Below are 19,293 nucleotides of genomic sequence, written 5' to 3'. Positions count from 1 at the left end.
ATACTTAAGATGACGGGAGTAATTATTGAAAGAATGAAGCAAGTGACTTCCTGTTGCCAGTAGGTGGCGCTATGACTGTCACTAAATATGAGACTGTACATGTGTTCAGACCAGGACGCTGAACAAACGAAAAGCTCAGACCATGTGGAGTCAAGTTATGAGGGTTTGAAATTTCATGGCAAGACATCGAAATTCGCCGCGTCACCACGGCAACCAGGAATGATGGGCAAAAAAGCTTTTGATAACTTTTCATCTCCAATGTCTCAAGATGACTCTGTGTGAATTTGAAGTGGGTGGGATGAAATCTCTAGGACTAGTTTGTTCAAATATGATGCCAAAATTGGCATTAAAATTGAAAATTTGATTCAAAATAGCCGACTTCCTGTTGGTGTTAGGGTATGTGTCCAAGAGAGTTTTTGGTGCGTCTTGACATGATGAACATGTGTACCGAGTTTCGTTTCTCTATGTCAATCTGTGGCGAGGGGCTCAATTTTTTTCATTTCTCAAGGGGGTGCTACAGAGCCATTTTGCCACGCCCATTTATGCAAACCATAAAATATCTAATTTTTCGCGGGTCTGGCTTGCATGCAAACTTTGGTGAGTTTTGGGGCACGTTCAAAAAGGCCGTCATCGTGAGAGAAGAAGAATAATCTTGACAGATATAATAGGGCTTCGCGCTGGTCAGCGCTCGGGCCCTAATAATAATAATAATCTTGACAGATACAATAGGGCTTCGCGCTGGTCAGCGCTCGGGCCCTAATAATCTTGACAGATACAATAGGGCTTCGCGCTGGTCAGCGCTCGGGCCCTAATTAAAGCTGCAAGCAGCGATGAACGGGCCCTCGCCCCCCCATGCACCGCCCCGTACGTGCATGTCGGTGCATGCTGCAGTCACACGGCAGACACAGCCGGCACGTAGACTTCTTGGCGCCCAGGCTTTTATTGAACATTGTGTGACGGGGCTAAGTCACATTGCCTGTGTCCACTATGTCGCGCTAGAGATCACCCACCAATTATATGTCATGTTGCAGTGTATAATGTGTAGAACACATCCTGTAAATTTCATATAAATCGAATAATGTTTGTCATATGAGGCTTACTTCCGGTGTCCAGTAGTTGGCGCTGTGTATATGAAGCAGTATTGATGCATAGATGTGTTCAGGGCGGGACCCTCTACATGCATGATGAATTTGGTGTAGATGGGACAATGTGTGTAGGAGTTATAAGGACTTCCTGCTTCATGGCGAAGCATCGAAATTGTATGCACAGCAACGCCCAACGGGAATAAGTCATAAAAAAGATTCTGATAACTGGTCTTATGTCTCAGCTGAGTCAATTTCAGTTGTAACCACTTAAGATTATGGGAGTAATTAGTAAAAGAACGAAGCAAGTGACTTCCTGTTGCCAGTAGGTGGCGCTATGACAGTCAGTAAATATGAGTCTGTACATGTGTTCAGACCAGGATGCTGAACAAGCATCTGAAATTTGGAAAAGCTCAGACCATGTGGAGTCAAGTTATGAGGGTTTGAAATTTCCTGGCGAGACATCGAAATTCGCCGTGTCACCACAGCAACCAGGAATGACGTGCGAAAAAGCTTTTGATAACTTTTCTGTGTGAATTTTAAGTGGATGGGATGAAATCTCTAGGACTAGTTCGTTCAAATATGATGCCAAAATCGGCATTAAAATTGAAAATTTGTGACACGCAGGTGGTTGAGTGGTTAGAGCGCATGCCATATATGCAGCCGACCCCGGTTTGAATCCTGATCGGAGGTCCTTTGCTGCATGTCACTCCCCTCTCTCTCCCATGTTTCCTGTCTGTCTACTGCTTAATAAAGGCGCCTATGCCAACAAAAAAAAATTGAAAATTTGATTCAAAATGGCCGACTTCCTGTTGGTGTTAGGGTATGTGTCCAAGAGATTTTTTGGTGCGTCTTGACATGATGAACATGTGTACCGAGTTTCGTTTCTCTATGTCAATCTGTGGCGAGGGGCTCGATTTTATTGATTTTGCAGGGGGGCGCTACAGAGCCATTTTGCCACGCTCATTTATGCAAACCATAAAATATCAAATGTATCGCCGGGTCTGGCTTGTGTGCAAACTTTGGTAAGTTTTGGGGCACGTTTAGGGGGCCCTAATAAAGACTTGTGTCATAATGTCATGTTAAGATATTGGCCTTTGTTTATTTGATTTGTATGTTAGATTTGTTTGATTGCTGTGGTTGTGTTCAGTTGTTCAAAGGTTTTAAAGGTTTGATACATAAAAATAAAGCTTTTATGAAAACACTGAATGAAAAATTGCTTACCAATACACTAACCATTCATAATTGCTAAATTAGGCTAAAATAGCATGCTCAGAGTGATACTAAATGAAGAGCCATTTGGGAGCCGTAAGAGCTGGCTCTTCTAAGAGAGCCGAGCCAAAAGAGCCGAATCTTTGAGAAGAGCCAGATTGCCCATCACTATTTCTCTGGAGTGACGAATCGCGCTTCACCATCTGGTGATCTGATGGACGAGTCTGGGTTTGGTGGTTGGTAGGGGAACGGTACTTGTCTGACTGCATTGTGCCAAGTGCAAAGTTTGGTGGAGGGGGGATTATGGTGTGGGCTTGTTTTTCAGGAGTTGGGCTTGGCCTACGGTGGCCGGGAGGTTCAAACCAAGATTACATGTGAAACACTTTCACAAAGCTTGAGACAAATTTACATTTTGGAAAACATTTTTACATATCGCAAAACAATATTACATTACCATAACACATTTACAAGTCCTGCCACAAATTTACATTTCAGAAAACCATCAACCGGAAAGGGAATGTACCAACTCCGGGGTTGAACCGGAAGTGATAACAGGGAGCAGTCCGTCTGGTCCATGTCAATTAAAAACTCTAAAGACCAACCACACGAAAAACAAGACTGTGTTAAGCGGCTCATGTGTTTGCCACAAAACGGCAAAATCATCATTCAATCGCTGTCCATCTTGGCTCACCATGAACTCTACCGATGACAACAACAGCTCATATTGGCTGCTTATCACTTCCAGTTCAACCCCGGAGTTGGTACATTCCCTTTCTGGTTGATGGTTGATATTTGTACATTTATTTTGGGACTTGTAAAAGTGTTTCGCTGCTTGTAAATTTGTTTTCTGAAATATAAATTTGTTTCGGGACTTGTAAATCAGTTATGGTAATGTTATTTTGTTTTATGACATGTAAAAATGTTTTCCAAAATGTAAATTTGTCTCAAGCTTAAAAGTGTTTCACATGTTGTAATCTTGGTTTGCACCTCCCGGCCACCATATTGGCCCCTTAGTTCCAGTGAAAGGAACTCTGAATGCTTCAGCATACCAAGAGATTTTGGACAATCCCATGTTCCCAACTTTGTGGGAACAGTTTGGGGATGGCCCCTTCCTGTTCCAACATATCTGTGCACCACTGCACAAAGCAAGGTCCATAAAGACATGGATGAGAGAGTTTGGTGTGGATGAACTTGACTGGTCTGCACAGAGTCCTGACCTCAACCTGACAGAAATACCTTTGGGATGAATTAGAGCGGAGACTGGGAGCCAGGCTTTCTGGTCCAACATCAATGTGTCACCTCACAAATGTGCTTCTGGAAGAATGGTCAAATATTCCCATAAACACTCCTAAACTTGTGGAAAGCCTTCCCAGAAGAGTCGAGGCTGTTATAGTTGCATTAAACCCTCTGGATTAAGAATGAGATTCACTTAAATTCATATGTGACTTAAGGCAGGTGAGCCAATACTTTTGGCAATATAGTGTATGTCTTAATCATAATATAGCTAAATAATTATTAGACTTATATGTGAACCATTATAACTTTTTTTTTTTTTTTTTTTTTTTTAAAAACAAGGTTTATTTTTATTTTCCATTTTCAAAATAATCAGTACAATTCCTGAAGTAAACACTGGACTATAGTTTCCAACCCACCCATCCTTGTATCCCTTCAACATCAAATTAACCCATAACAAAATTTGTAGAGTGGATTAAAAAATAAATAAAATACAATAAATAAATAAAATAAAATAAAAAATAAAAATAAAGCAGATACAAAAGAGGGAGAGCGACAACCTAGATTGTAAACTGACCCCTTTCAGCAAGTAATCGAGCATCCAATTCCTCCACAAACCAGAGCGCCCCTCCTCCTCCACCTCCTCTTCTGTGTGTCTGTGTGAACCCTCTGTGAACTCAGGTGACTTTACGTTTTTACGTTAGGTGCATTGTATCACCCATTGTATCACTCAAGACTTCTGTTTTGTTACACTTTGGCCCTAAGGGGACATTTTGTTCAAATCCCAGAAGGGAAAATCAAAACAAAATAAAAGCAAAACTTGTTTTGAATAATTTCTTTGTCATTTGTAGTGTGTTTTTAAGAAGGAAAAAAAAATGTTAAAATCGTAAATCCAGTTTGATGGAGATTTTATTTTTAAGCAATACTGCCTCGCCCTGGTTGCAGCCATAAACTGGACAGATAAAGAGCAGTATCTGCTATTTCTAACTGAAACTGACAAACACTGTAAAAACTAAGGTCCCTCCACATTTCACTTATGAATATGCATGTCCAAAGTTGAGTTTTAATGTTGCTATGGGTCATCAAAATCAAAAGGTGATCAAAATACGAAAGAAATGAACAGTAGGAGTCACGTGGGACTGCTGGAGGAGATGGTCGCCTAGAACTTTCCTCCCGAAAAAAATCTCCTATTTTCATGTACATTCGATAATTTAAGCCTATATTTTAAGTTACAACAAAGTGTAAAGTGTAGTATCACAAGTGTGTGCGAGTACGAGTGTCTATTTCGCGTCTTTTCCCTCCCCTCATGGCAAATACGTCGAAAAGTAGAACGGCTAAGCAAGGAATAAACTATGCTAGTATGGCTAGTGGCGCTACATCCAAGACAGGATCCAATTCAACCAGCTCAACCAGTGCTCCTAGTCTTGCAACAGATGCTATGGCCGGACTTCAGGCTACTTTGGAGAAAACAATGCAGGAGATGGCTCAGGTTAGTGGTATACTTAAAGAGCTACAAGAGGATGTTTCCCAAGTCAAGAGAGTACAAGCTAAAACTAGCATGGACATTACAGCAATATATGAAAGAATGGATGAGGCTGACAGCCGAATTATGGACTTGGAAACTGAAAATGCCAGGCTGGCGACTGAATTACAGAAAAGAGCAAAGTATTGTGAGGAGTTGGAGAGAGTCATGCAAAATGCAGAAAATAAGGACAGACAACTGAATTTGCGGCTGGTTGGATTAAAGGAAAATGAGGGTGAACATCTGAGGGAGCTAGCTCGTCAGCTCATTGATGACGTTCTGGGGGTGAAGCTAGCTGAAAATGAGCTACAACGGGTGTATCGACCAGGGCCATTTCAAACGGATGAGGAGTCCCCTCCACGACCAGTCGTTATGAGATTTCATTCTTTACTGGAGAGGGATCGAGTGATGGCCGCCGCTAAGGGGAAATATAAGAGCAAGACTACGCTGAAATGGGAAGAGGCCAAGATCTCAATCTTTCCAGACGCGACAAAAGCCGTGGCTGAGAAGAGGAGAAAATTCACTGACGTTCGGAAGAAACTTCACGCGATGGACATTCGATTTACACTCGCCTACCCAGCGAAACTTTTCTTTACTTGGAAGGGGAAGAAAATGACTTTTGAAGACCACAAGAAAGCACTACAATTCCTTAACAAGGAGACAGAAGGCCTGGAGTGACTGTGGGTAGGCTTGTTTTCTTAATACAAACGTGCAGTTTGTGGATGACAGGTCTTTCAATAGTCTAGGACTTACAGTGCTATTGTCTTGAAAATTAACCTTGTTTTTTTTCCCCCTGTTGTGTTTTTAATTTTTGTCTCACACAAGTCACTTGCAAATTAAGTTTTCATAGATTTGCTGCTATTGTCATTTGTAATTACTTAGCCATATAGCTAACAGGAATATGACCAAAAGTTTTTGATTTGTTTGTTTGAGGTGACTGATTTTGCTTTACACGTGTGGACCATTTCTGTTGATAGGGCTTAAATATTTGGGTTAGGAGAGTTGAAAGGTAACCATTGGATAAGCACCTCATGGACCAGATCAAGGGAGGGCTTTCCCCCATGGGGTTGGATGGTCAGATTGCATGGGGGACTGTGGGTGAAGATGGGGTGGTAGTGTTATTTACCCTAGGTTCAAGGGTACGTCCAGGTTGGAGTGTGTTGTTGTATGACTTTTACAGTCTATGGGCTTTTTTGTTTGTTTGTTTGTTTGTTTATTTTTTCCCCTCCCTTATCCCTACTGATGGGTGGTGGCAGTATGACATGAGGGCGCGTGATGTCCATGACTACACAGGGTAACAGTAACAGTCATATTAGAGTGATTTCTTGGAATATAAATGGGACACAGAATCCTACCAAGTTGAAAAAATGTTTGCTGTATCTTAAATCAAGGCAGGCAGACGTGGCACTTTTGCAGGAAACTCATATGAGAAACTCAGAGGCATTGAAACTTCAAAAGGGCTGGGTGGGCCATGTCTTTCATAGCTCATTTGATACTAAGAAACGAGGTGTCGCAATACTTGTGCACAAGAAATTGAAATTTGTTTTGCTTAAAGAGCACAAGGATGACGAAGGGAGGGTTATCTGTATTGAATCTGTAATCAATGGAAAGAAAATTAATATATGTAATATCTATGCCCCTAATGAGGATGACCCTGATTTCTTTCACAAAACTAATGCACTTCTTGGGGCACTGGAAGATGGATGTACAATACTGGGAGGGGACTTTAATCAGACGCCAGACCCTATATTGGATAGATCCAAGTATTCCCAGACACCATCTAAGGGTCGAGTAGCATTGTGTCAACTCCAAGAGGACCTTGGCATGGTCGACGTTTGGAGACTGATGAATCCTACTAAGAGGGAATATACCTTTTACTCACATAACCATAAATCACACAGTAGAATCGACTATTTTGTAATTTCTAAGGACCTGGTTGAATCAGTAATTGATAGTACAATAGGGGTCATAGCACTAACTGATCATGCCACAGTAGAGCTGTCTGTATCTATTTGCATGGAAAAAATCAAAAGTAATAGATGGAGACTCAATGTATCTCTCTTACAAGACGCAGTATTTAAACAGTCACTCTCAGAAGATCTTACAAACTTCTTTCAGATTAATATTGGTTCTGTCTCAAAACTGGGCACAGTATGGGAGGCCTCAAAGGCGTTTATTAGAGGCAAAATCATTGCCGAAGCATCAAAAAGGAAGAAACAAGATAGGGCGACAATCAGCCAGCTGGAGGATGAGATAAAACAAAAAGAGGGAGAACTGTCAGAAAGCTATAGTGAAGATTTGTTGAAACAGGTGTGTGAGCTGAAGTATAGCTTAAATTACATATACAGCAAGAAGGCGGAATATGCAATGTTCAGGCTTAAGGCCAGCTTCTACGAAAGCGGTGAGAAGTCTGGTAAACTGTTGGCTAGACAACTAAAAAAACGGGAGACTGCAAGTGCAATCCCTGGTATTAAAGGAAGTACTGGAAATATAGTTACTTCAGCTAAGGAAATTAATCAGGTGTTTGTGGATTTTTACAAGAATCTCTACACATCAGACACGGTTTTTGACACTGAAAAATTGGAAAAATGGTTTTCCAGTATCCAGTTCCCTAGGCTGTTGCCAGAACAAGTGCAGCGGTTGGAAGCTCCAATTAGAGAGGATGAAGTTAGAAAAGCCATTCAGTCAATGCAGTCAGGTAAAGCTCCAGGATTAGATGGTTTTTCTGTTGAGTATTATAAACTGTTTATTGATATCATAGCGCCTGTCTTAACAAAGGTGTACTCAGAGTCTTCATCAGCCGGTCAGCTGCCTAACACACTTAATGAATCAGTAATTTCTGTCATTCTCAAGAAAGGAAAGGATTCTCTAGATCCGGCTAGCTACCGACCCATTAGTCTGGCTAATGTAGACTATAAAATTTTCACTAAAGTTCTGGCTACACGGCTTGAACAGATTATCCCATGTATTATAGACCCAGATCAGGTGGGCTTTGTAAAAGGAAGGTCTTCCTCTGATAATCTGAGACGTCTACTCCACCTCATGTGGCAAAACAGAGAGGCGTTTTTTGATTCATGTCTTGGAGTCATTTGGGTTTGGACCTGGCTTCATCAAATGGATTCAGTTGATATATGCAGAACCAAAGGCATCAGTGTTGACCAATGGGGTAGTTTCATCTTTTTTCAATATATCAAGAGGCGCTAAGCAAGGAGACCCTCTCTCCCCACTATTATTTATTTTATTTCTCGAGCCACTTGCAATGGCAATCAGATCAGACACAAGCATACGAGGGGTGAGAGCAGGAGGTAGGGAGCACAAACTGTTCCTTTATGCAGATGACATCCTTTGGCTTTCTGTAGATCCTGTCTCCTCAGCTCCCAGGCTCTTGAAGACTATGGAAACCTTCTCTGAAATATCAGGTTACAAGATTAATTGGCATAAGTCTGAAGTCATGCCAGTGTCTAAAACCTGTCTACCGACAATAAATAATGCATTTCAATTTAGGTGGATAGATTCAGGTATGCAGTATCTTGGGATTCGCCTTACTCCAATTGTCACTGACATGGTCCAGGCAAATTTTTTCCCATTGCTTCAGCTTATAAAGGCTAACCTGGATAAGTGGTCACTGATCAATCTTAGTTTATGGGGTAAAGTAAACACTGTTAAGATGATAGTTGCTCCACAGGTGAATTACATATCCATGATGGTGCCACTGACTGTCCCAGATTCTTTTTTTAAGCAGTACAACAAAATAATTAGAGATTTCCTGTGGAAAGGCAAGAAGTCACGTATTAAGCTGGAAAAATTATATACAACTAGGAACAAGGGAGGGTTGGCTTTGCCTAATGTGGAGCTATACAGGACAGCTTTTGAGGTAAATAAAATTGCTAAGCACTGGTGTGGTGAAAGTTCAGCTGTGAGTTGGTTGGATATAGAGCGGGAACTGGTGTCTCCATTTGGGACTATTGAGGCTTTGTCACAAGCTGTTAAGAAGATGTGGCATCCAAACCCAATCTTGCAGTATTCTAGGGAGACCTGGGCAAAAGTGCATAAGCAACTGCATATATCCCAATATAAGCAAACGTATTCATCCATATGGAATAACCCATCAATCAAAGTAGGAAGGCAGCCTTTTGTATGGACAACCTGGCTGAATAAAAGCATCAACAGGATTAGTGACTTGTATGTTGATGGTCTGTTTTTGTCATTTGAAGAACTTAAACAAAACTTCTGTTTGATGGATAAAGCAGACTTCTGGAAATACTTACAGCTCAGGAGCTGTGTGACTAGTCTTAAAGTCTCATTTGATAATGACACTAATAAGCTGCTCTACTATTTGAAACTGCCTGAGTTGGTCCGTAATGCCTCTAGTTTTTATAGAATCATGGCAGATAGTTTGTATGGCCATTCTAATCATTTGAGGATAATATGGGAGAGGGACTTGAACTCAAACATTGAGGAAGAGGCATGGGAAAAGTTAGTTTCCAATGCAGGGTGGCCAGTGAGGGATGCGATTAGCAAATTCACACATTATAAGGTTATTCACAGGTATTACTATACTCCAGTCAAGCTGCATAAAATGGGATTAATGAAGGACAGTCTGTGTTGGAAGTGTATGAGCGACACAGGCTCCTACCTCCATCTTTTGTGGGATTGTCCCCTGGTCTTTCCTTTTTGGAAACAGATCATTAAAACTATTGCTGATTGGTTAGCCACACCATTGCCAGAATCCCCCCAGCTGTGTCTTCTTGGAGATAGGTCCCTTTTGCCACCAGGGGTTTCTAAAGCAGAATCCGCTCTGACACTAGCTGGGTTTATCACTGCAGTACGAATCATTCTTAGACACTGGAAAAGCCATGTAAAGCCTAGTTTTGCTGACTGGCTGAAGCTAATGACAGACACAGCCTCATTTGAAGAGCTTATTGCAAGGCTGAACGATGGTAAGGGTAAATTCTATCAGGTCTGGTCTCATTTCCTGCATTTTATTCAATTTGAACTGCCTAGTGCCCCATAATTAATGTTATTATCAAGCTTAGCTTAATCTAAGCCAACACCCCCCTGCCCCCCCCCACCCTATTTTACCTATTATGTATGTGTATGTGTTTCATGTGTTTTTTTTTGTTTTTTGTTTTTTGTTTTTTGTTTTTTGTTTTTTAATTATTATTATTATTATTAGTATTATTATTGTAATGCCCAGATTGCTATAGTGTGTTAAGTGTTGTTACATGTTGTAAAATGTGATGAGTATGCTATATGGTGTGTTTCTCACATGGAAAAACAATAAAAAACTTTGATTACAAAAAAAAAAGAAATGAACAGTAGATTGGTCTAGTTTTAGTCCAACTTCCATTTTTTCCCCATTCAGAATTCCCACAATAGATTTCCAATTTCCAGATGTTTGGAACAAAGAAAAGGCTGAATGTGAGCACACAAAATAATGCTGTACTCATCCTGTTGCTCCTGTCAGCAGTGAAATCATCAACAAATGTCTGACAAATGACTTCCTATGCTTCAGCTCATGTGCACTTCCCTCTTTCCATCATTTTGTTAGAAGTTGATTTTTGTTTCATCAGTCTTTAGAACTCTACCATTTTCTTTGTCTGTCTTTATGGTTTTGAGTTTTTTTGTGCAAGAACTAACTGAAATGACACACAGCTGCCCATGAAAAATGTAATAGCCAAGTGTCCAATTAACTTTGGACCCTTGGGCACTTTGTTCATACATTTAACATGTATTTCACTTGTTTCTTCGATATTGGCTGATACATGGCACTTTAATGTAGCATATTTATTTTTTATTGAATGTGCCGAAGTACAGAACCTTACAAAAACAGAAAATATTAAAAATTCTTGCTGTCTGGACTGTATTTCAGGCTTTGGATAGGCACACATACTTATTAGTAGGATCAATTCATTGTTGGTTTGGCTTTGCACATATGATTTGTTATCAGTAAGAAAAGACTTGAAAATGGTTAACTATATCCATTAAAGTCAGACCTACCTGCACTCTTTCCCTTACTGAAATATATAACATACAGTATCCACCAGCCCTCGGAAGAATCACACAGAAGGTGACACTGATATTGTGTGTGACGATAACCGCTAAGTGGCAATTTTCTCACCACAAGCAGCACTACTTCACATGCTGTGGTAAAGGGCAGGGGCCGTGCAGCGGTACCTCCTTAGTTGAGCTTCCCAATAAGCAAAATTGGTGGTGTTTGTAGGCAGAATCACTCCTTATGCTACTACTACCAAAATCCTTGTAGCTAAGCTAAGAACTCTACCGCTTGGGGTGCCTTCCATTTGGCTAATGTACTTCTTTGCTACCCTAACTTTCACTTGCATGTTAACACATTACATCTCTGGGGTGAAGTTCCCCATAGTCAGGTACAAACTTTGGCTTTCCTCTCACTTCCCAGACCAAGAGATTTTCCAACTAAATTGTATTCAAGTAAGAAATGTAAGCAGTAAAATGAAAAATTTAAATAATTCTAGTATAGTATACTGTGAAGACCAGTTCCTTTTAAAGTGTGTGTATGTTATGTCAGCATTATGTCATTACTGATATGTCAGCAGTATTTGAAAGTTGTGGTTCTGTCTTATGGCCTTTGCACACAAAGTCTGAGATATTTTAGTCCGAAACATTGAGGCTTTAAAACATAAATACTAACTTTTGTTTAAACTTCTCACATTTAATCTGCTGTTTAACTACAGCAATCAGTCACAAGCAGTGAAGTATAAGGAGCAATATTTTCCTCTGAAATGTAGTTAAGTACAGTCTCACAAAAATCCAAGTACAATCCAACAGAAAAGACAAGTACTTCATTAAATGCACTAAAGGTATGAAAAGGCATTAACAATTAATCCATTTGATTGTTATAAAAATCCCTGTTTTAATGAACTATAAATGTGCTGGGTGTTGAGTGATGCAGAGCTGGTGTTACCTGGAAAACATGTTTGAAGGTGTTCAGTTAGGGCCTCCTGAGTGACAGGCTTGTGTGCGGAGTTCATAGCAGAGATAGCCAATAGCAATACCTCTCCCAGGGGGATGAACTGCGATTGGCTGATGGGGGACATACTAATGGGTGACACATCACCTGTGGAAAAAGACAAATCAGTGACTGTGTTATCATCATCTGCAATAAGCAGAAACAGTAGGACCATATGAACACCATGCATGTTCAGGTCCCAGAATAATACTAAATGTGTCAGGCAACCCATGAGGAAAAGGGAATTCTTTCACAATTTTCTTCAGTGTATATTTTGTAATAAGGTATTTTAACTTTGCATCATTAAAAGATGTTGCATTAAGGCATAGAGCACTGCAGCACTGCCATCATTTATGCGTACGCAGAGTATGAACAAAGGTCAGAACATATTGATGAATTCCAGATTTGTGCGTCAAATGACACACAGTTTGATCCAACACAGATTCTATTGTCAAATTGTCTCAAATGTAATATAATTCAACTATTGACACCAAGAGAGTTTCACCACACGCCACATTACAGCGGTGTGTGCACTGGATAAAAGCTGTACACACAAACACACTCGCACACGTCATCTGTGAAAAGACTGAAAAACAGAAATATGTGGAGCCAAACTAGTACTTAACCTAAGAATAAGTCTAGTGTTGTTCTATATTTTTCATGAAAATATCAAATCTAACTACATCGGTCTGACTACGTCAGTCTGTCTCTCAAATGTTGTAATGTCATTTTCTTGGGGGCACTTCGGAGTGCCTGCTTGGGAGCCAAAACACATGCTAAAGTGCCCTCCTGGTTGGCAAAACACACTTATCTGCCCCCTTGGCTGGTTAAAACATGATAAACTGCCCTTTTGGGAGGCAAAAACGCGTGCTAAAGTGCCCTCCTGGTTGGAAAAATACAACTGCCCTCTTGGGTGGCAAAAATGCGCTGTATGCGTTCTTTTTTTTATTTTTGCCCCTGCCCTTCAAAAAGTCTGTGCACACCACTGTTACAACATGCCTTTGCCATGCCAAGATTTAATATGACTTTTCTTCAACAGTGGCTTTCTCTTTGCTTTCTCCCATAAAGCAACAGTTGTATGCAGAGCCCTCCAGAAGGTGTTTTTATACTAATCAGTTGAGACTCATTCACTGTACTCAGGTGATCTCCTAATTTCACAATTTGTGAGGCTACTAGCACCAATTGGCTGGGCCTCTAATGAATTAGGTCAATCAATCAATCAATCAATCTTTATTTATAAATCACAACAAAAGTCATCTCAAGGCACTTTACGCATAGAGTGGATCGAGACCATACTCTTTTAAAGGTCAGTCTCTTTAAAGGGGGTAAATATCTATGGAATCACTCATTTTACATGATGTATTTTTAATTAATTGACATTACTTTGTAGAAATCTATTTTCACTTTGACATTAGACAGTTGTTTTTTGTAAGTTCTTTTCATTTTTAGCCAAATTATATTGACCACGATTCAATGTATAAAAGCAATAAAAGGGGAAAACATCCAAGGGGGTGAATACTTTTTATAGGACCTGTAACAGCTGGCCCCTGTAATTTTTAGTAAATGCTACTATTACAGGAGGAACTGGCACTTTTGTTGGGGATCATTTTCAACAGCTGATTAATCCACATCTGGTGCTCTATTGAGATATTCCAGCAGCAGGATGGTGTGTGTGGGATTAAGTCATACATTGGACACTCTTCATTGGACACACATCTGATCACTTTCTGCCCACATTGTGATCTGATCCCATCTCATTAGGCAGGCAAAGCTGGCAAACATAGGTCACAGATCATGGGAGGCAATGAGGGACACTCTTTCCGCAGTGACTCTCCGGATTTGATGCTGCTGTGTGGGTTCTACTTTTCTTTACAGAAGAGGAGGAAACTGCTTTTTTGATGGACACCTTGAGAAAGCAGGAAGAGGCAAAGTTAGGTGACCTCTTTCAATTTGTTGGGTGTCTTTGTGTCTTAAGAATGTGGCCAAACTGTACAGACATTCACACCTGACTGAGATCATATCACAAAGTGAAAACATAGCTGCACAAGGCGATAAGTACAGTCCAAGTACATAGTTTGACATATATGTGTTGTACAACTTCTAAAGTGTCAAATGTTGTGTGAACAGAATTCACAACAGACAATGGAGTGAAAAAGAAGGCCAACCTGACTTTTATAATGTATAATTTACATTGTATACTGTACATTTTTGGCACAAAACAGAATTTCTATCTTAACTCATTCGGGTTGTTACTTGAGTATGCACTGAGCAGCTGTTTCACAGGTAAGTATAAGCAGTGTTGGGGAGTCACTAGGGACAGGTAATGACGTTACGTAATTTAATTACTAAATAAATGTAACTATAATCTGTTACAGTTACTAAGATAAAATGTGTCATTAAATTACAGTTACTGAGATTACAAAGGGGGTTACTTCTGAAGTCACACCTTCAGGAGGGTTTCTTCCTCATTTGTTTTATATTTAACATGTTACTGAATATGTATAGTGCTGGTTTTAATTCTTAGAATACAATTTTAATATTTTGTAAATAAATCATGACGTGGACTTAAATGGAGTCACAGTACCAATTAAGCCCACTTTTTTCCATCAAATATCTTTATTTTATATACCAAAATCTACATGCACTAATGAATACGTTACACATTTTCAAATGAGACATAAATGTTGCTTTATAAGAAATGATCTCCCTTATAAATCATGTCAGTACCCATGAAAAACAGTTGAACTTAGGGTAAGTGTACCCAATAAGCACCAAAATCTAACAGCTGAAAACATTGGTTAGAACATTAAAAATGTAATCAAAAAGTAATCAAATGCAATAAGTTACATTATTTGGATGAAATCAAAGCTAAAATTACTGAAACTAGTAATCTGTAACCTATTACATTTCCACAGTACCCTTCCCAACCCTGAATATAAGTATCAGGTCAGGCTCAGCATTATGGAGATCCAATTTACTTAAAACTAAATTCATGAATAAATTAATTATTATGAAATATGTATTATTATTATGACGTATTTTTCATTATTATGAAATATAATCATCACAATCTCACCTTCCTTTTTTTCACGATAAGTTTTTTTTTTTAATAATCGAGCTCCGTTCTCTGCCTTGGGTTTTGAATTTCGTTGTATTTTATACAATGACAATAAAGCAATCTATCTATCTTTTTGCATAACAGTTTGTCATTGCATGAGGTAAAAATATGCAGCAGCTACAATTGTTAGATTTCATCTGTGAGACAGAAGGGAATTACTGTGTATATCAAAATGCCCTAAAAAGCTGCACAGATAAGTTCATCGGTTCATGTTATCCCCTTAGACGACCGGTTGATCATCTCAGAGTAGGCCTGCTAACAGCTGAGATGACCAGCTGGTCACCAGGCACATGTCACATGTTTTCACATGTCTGAAAACATTGCAGTAGATTTGCAGACATGTGGAGGTGGGTGTGGTTTGAGCAGTCAGCTGTAGGAGAGAAAGTCTGGTCAGAGCTGGCTCAGCAGGAGCAGCACCGGGTGAGTTGATTAGCTCAGCTGGGATGAGTTGACTAATCAGCCTCTCATTGTCACTGCAGTATTGGCTGGACTGGAACAGGCTACAGACAAAAAGTGGAACTGTATCACAGCTGAAGAAAGGAGCCCTACGTTTTTCCTTTGTGTTGTTAGGGACCAAGCCGAAAGGCCTGGAGGAAAGGACCCTATTGTTCTTGTGTCGTTTTTTTTATTATTCTACCGCCTCCAGGGTATCTGCACATTTTTTATCAACAAATTTAAGACTTTTTAAGACCTTTTTAAGACCTCTAAGAATAAAAATTAAGACCATTACCACGGCAAAAAATATATATAAAAACTACACTCTAGGCTGTTCGGTTTAACAAAGCACATTTGTATTTTAGCAACAGTGCAAACAGTCAGTGCATATTACTTCAGTGTAGTAATTGGGGCAAATGTACCGAAGGTAATACTTGTACTGGGCCTTGAAGACACCAACGCGGGTGCAACGTTAGCATTGGCATTTGCAGTAGATAGGCCTACCAATGCTGCAAACATCCGAATGGGGACAGTTGTTGTCTGACTGTCGGCATATCGCTTGTGTTTCTCCCCTTTCATGTGTGCATCGAGGGCTTTACAGCCCATTGTTCCCAATGTTATGCTTTTTTACAAAGTCTGCACTGCGCTTCATATTCGGTAGACTTTTGTAACCAGCCGCTATATTTCTCCTCATCGAGCCAATTCTTGTCAACTTGCACTTGCCTATCTTGGCTTCTTCGTCTGTTACTATCTATGACAAGCCTACGGGGGAAACCAAGCACTGTCCCCTAAATCAGTATTTTTCCAACCTTTTTTCAGCAAAGGTATTTTTTTCATTGCAAAAATCACAAGGCACACCACTAACCGAAAATGTTAAAAAATGAAACTCTGTAGCCTATATTAACAATATAAAGTCATTCATAGGAATAAAATAAACACAAAGAAAAAGGTATTTTATGATCTTACATATTTCTTCTTTCAAATAAAAAGTGCAATTAATAATATAGTATGGCTGGACGATTATGACAAAAATAATAATCACGATTATTTTGATTGATATTGAAATTGCGATTATCAAAACATGATTATTCATTGTTACAGCCATTTATTTATTTGTTATTTTTTGTTGTTTCACACTGTTGGTACTGGGGGTGGCACTGTGGTAACTTCCTGCAGGAGTGCATTTATACAGCCTGGCTAATGTGTGTGTACTGAGGCAAAAAGTTTTTGACCGTGGCTGAGGTTTAGGAGCAAAACTTCACAGTACAGACCTACAAATCTTTGGCAGCACTCACCTTTTAACTTCTCCGTCAGCTATGCTAGGTTCAAGTTAGGTTTCGTTTTTTCTCTTTTTTTCCGTCTCTCTCTCTCTCTCTCTCTCTCTCTCTCTCTCTCTCTCCTCTCTCTCTCTCTCTCTCTCTCTCTCTCTCTCTCTCTCTCTCTCTCTCTCTCTCTCTCTCTCTCTCTCTCTCTCTCTCTCTCTCTCTCTCTCTCTCTCTCTCTCTGTGTGTATTTGTGTGTATCTTGCTGGAAAAGAGGGGAGCGTTGGATTTATTCATAGGTGCACTGTGCCGGGTGGGACAATAATCGTTTTAACTTGATTATTACGTTTTTCTCACTCTCTTTTTAGACAGGGACGTGCGCTGATGAAATGACGTTAGCATAGAAAATCGTCTCTCTTTGTAATGATTCATGATACCTGATGAGGAAAAGGTCCTCTCTCCTCCGCCCCCCCCCCCCCGCCCCCTCCATCTGTTCACATTCATGTACCATTAATGCATGTTAATAACTTAAGTTCTTCCCAAGAGTTTTTGTGCTCTGTGCATGCTCTGTCCTCATGCTATCCAGTCGTTAAAGACCATGGCAACGACTGTGTGTGTGCAGCTGGCTCATTTGTGCTGTGCAGTCATCCAGATTAATTTGTGGTCTTAGTGTGCCACCCAGTGGAGAAAACTTGTAATGATTCATGATACCTGATGAGGAAAAGATGCCTCAGTTTTCTGTTTCTAGTTCTACTTTATTGACTGTATTATTATGTTTTTAGATATCTGTGCAGTCTGTCAACTATTTCACTGACATTGCTGTCAAATTCTAGATCAAACCAAAGTACAAGAGCATGTTTGACTCATCAAAGTGTTGGCACTTTATTTCAGTTGCTCAGTCTGACTAGGGATTTCCACCGGGTCCGTCAGCAACGCGGAACGGCTGCGCCACGGTTTAGCTCCGTCCTCTGCCCGGTGTCAACTCACACCGGGAGCGTTACAGCAGCAGAGCGGAGCATGCTCTGGGAGAGAAATCTGCCTTTTAAAATGAAGTTGCACTGTTAATACAGTAATTATGGATCCCCAATCCAATCCGAACGAGTGCCTTTAGTCTACCATAATTACAATAGTAGTAGCACAACTAAACGGCCCAATTTTGTTAACTTGCTCAAATTTAGTTGGTTTGGTAATTTTCTGAGATTTTTGTGCTTATCTCTTGTGCAATTTCCTGTCATGTGTCAGTAGGCCATGTAGCTAGATGGTGCCGGTAACGTGCCGCTGACGGTGGAAATTGGGCTTGAATGTCTACAAAGACAGACAGACAGACAGACAGACAGACAGAGAGAGAGAGAGAGAGAGAGAGAGAGAGAGAGAGAGAGAGAGAGAGAGAGAGAGAGAGAGAGAGAGAGAGAGAGAGAGAGAGAGAGAGAGAGAGAGTGAGTGTGTGTGTGTGTATATGTGTATGTAATGTATATCTACTTATTGCAGTGTCCGATAAATGCCCAGGTCTGAAGGCATCTAAATGCCCCTAATAGAAACTGTAATGGGAATTCTTATTATTCATCTTCTCTCATATCTACAGGTTACACTGGAAAAAAGTTCCTCTACTGTTTGACTCAAAGTGTTGGCAGTTAATTTCAGTTGCTCAGTCTAAATGTCTACACAGAGAGAGAGAGAGAGAGAGAGAATGTGTGAGTGTGTGTGTGTATGTATGTGTGAGAATGTGTGAGTATATTTGTGAGTGTGTGTGTGTGTATATACAGTCAAGCCCCAAATTATTCATACCCCTTTTGGACATGCCACTTTTTGTTCAAATATAAATAAAAGCTGACTGAAATATTTTTTTTACCACAATGATGCCTTTTGTACATCGTCTTTTTATCTTCTTGGAGACGCCTGTGTCACTTCCGGTCAAAAAACAACTTGCTGGTTGAATAAAAGTAACTTTAAGTCAAAATTTGCCAGGGGTATGAATAATTTCGGGCTTGACTGTATGTGTGAGTTTGCGTGTGTGTGTCTGTGTGTGAGTGCGTGTTGTGTGTGTGAGAGAGTGTGTGAGTGTGTTTGTGTGTGTGTAATGTATATCTACTTATTGCAGTGTCAGATAAAAGCCCAGGTCTGAAGGCATCTAAATGCCCCTGACAGAAACCTATCCGCTTCGTCACGGCCCGATGTGCGCAAGGGGGCGAGGTCCCGCCCAACCAGCTTTAATTTTTTACACTTCCAGTAAAAATTTCCGGTGAAAATATTCCCTCCAAGCAGTTAGCACAATTTCAATTCAATTGTATTAAAATAAACTTGATTTTTAAATGACGAGCTGGGGTTCTGGTTGACTGGTCGGCATTGTAAAGGGTAAATGAGCTTTATTGTCATTATACAATGAATGTACAACAAAATTACAGGTTACAATGGAGGGAGGGATGGATGGATGAATGGTGAAT

General features: G+C 40.1%; 1 protein-coding gene across 6 annotated transcripts in view; it reads right to left on the bottom strand.

Moving 5' to 3' along the window:
- LOC128363475 (storkhead-box protein 2-like) overlaps positions 1 to 19,293 on the bottom strand; it is a 148,477-nt gene that overhangs the window by 44,606 nt on the left and 84,578 nt on the right. For all 6 annotated transcript variants that reach the window (XR_008321666.1, XM_053324476.1, XM_053324480.1 and 3 more), the window contains exon 2: positions 11,993 to 12,145. Coding sequence is in view for 5 of the 6 variants with exons in the window: in XM_053324476.1 (XP_053180451.1) it covers positions 11,993 to 12,145 (153 nt within the window). In the remaining variant the exon portion in view is untranslated. The remainder of the gene's footprint in view (positions 1 to 11,992; positions 12,146 to 19,293) is intronic.

The sequence above is a fragment of the Scomber japonicus genome, chromosome 8 (genome assembly GCF_027409825.1).
Source record: "Scomber japonicus isolate fScoJap1 chromosome 8, fScoJap1.pri, whole genome shotgun sequence".
Lineage (NCBI taxonomy): Eukaryota > Metazoa > Chordata > Actinopteri > Scombriformes > Scombridae > Scomber > Scomber japonicus.
The sequence above is the reverse complement of the archived record's forward strand: the minus strand, read 5'-3'. Positions and strand labels throughout refer to the sequence as shown.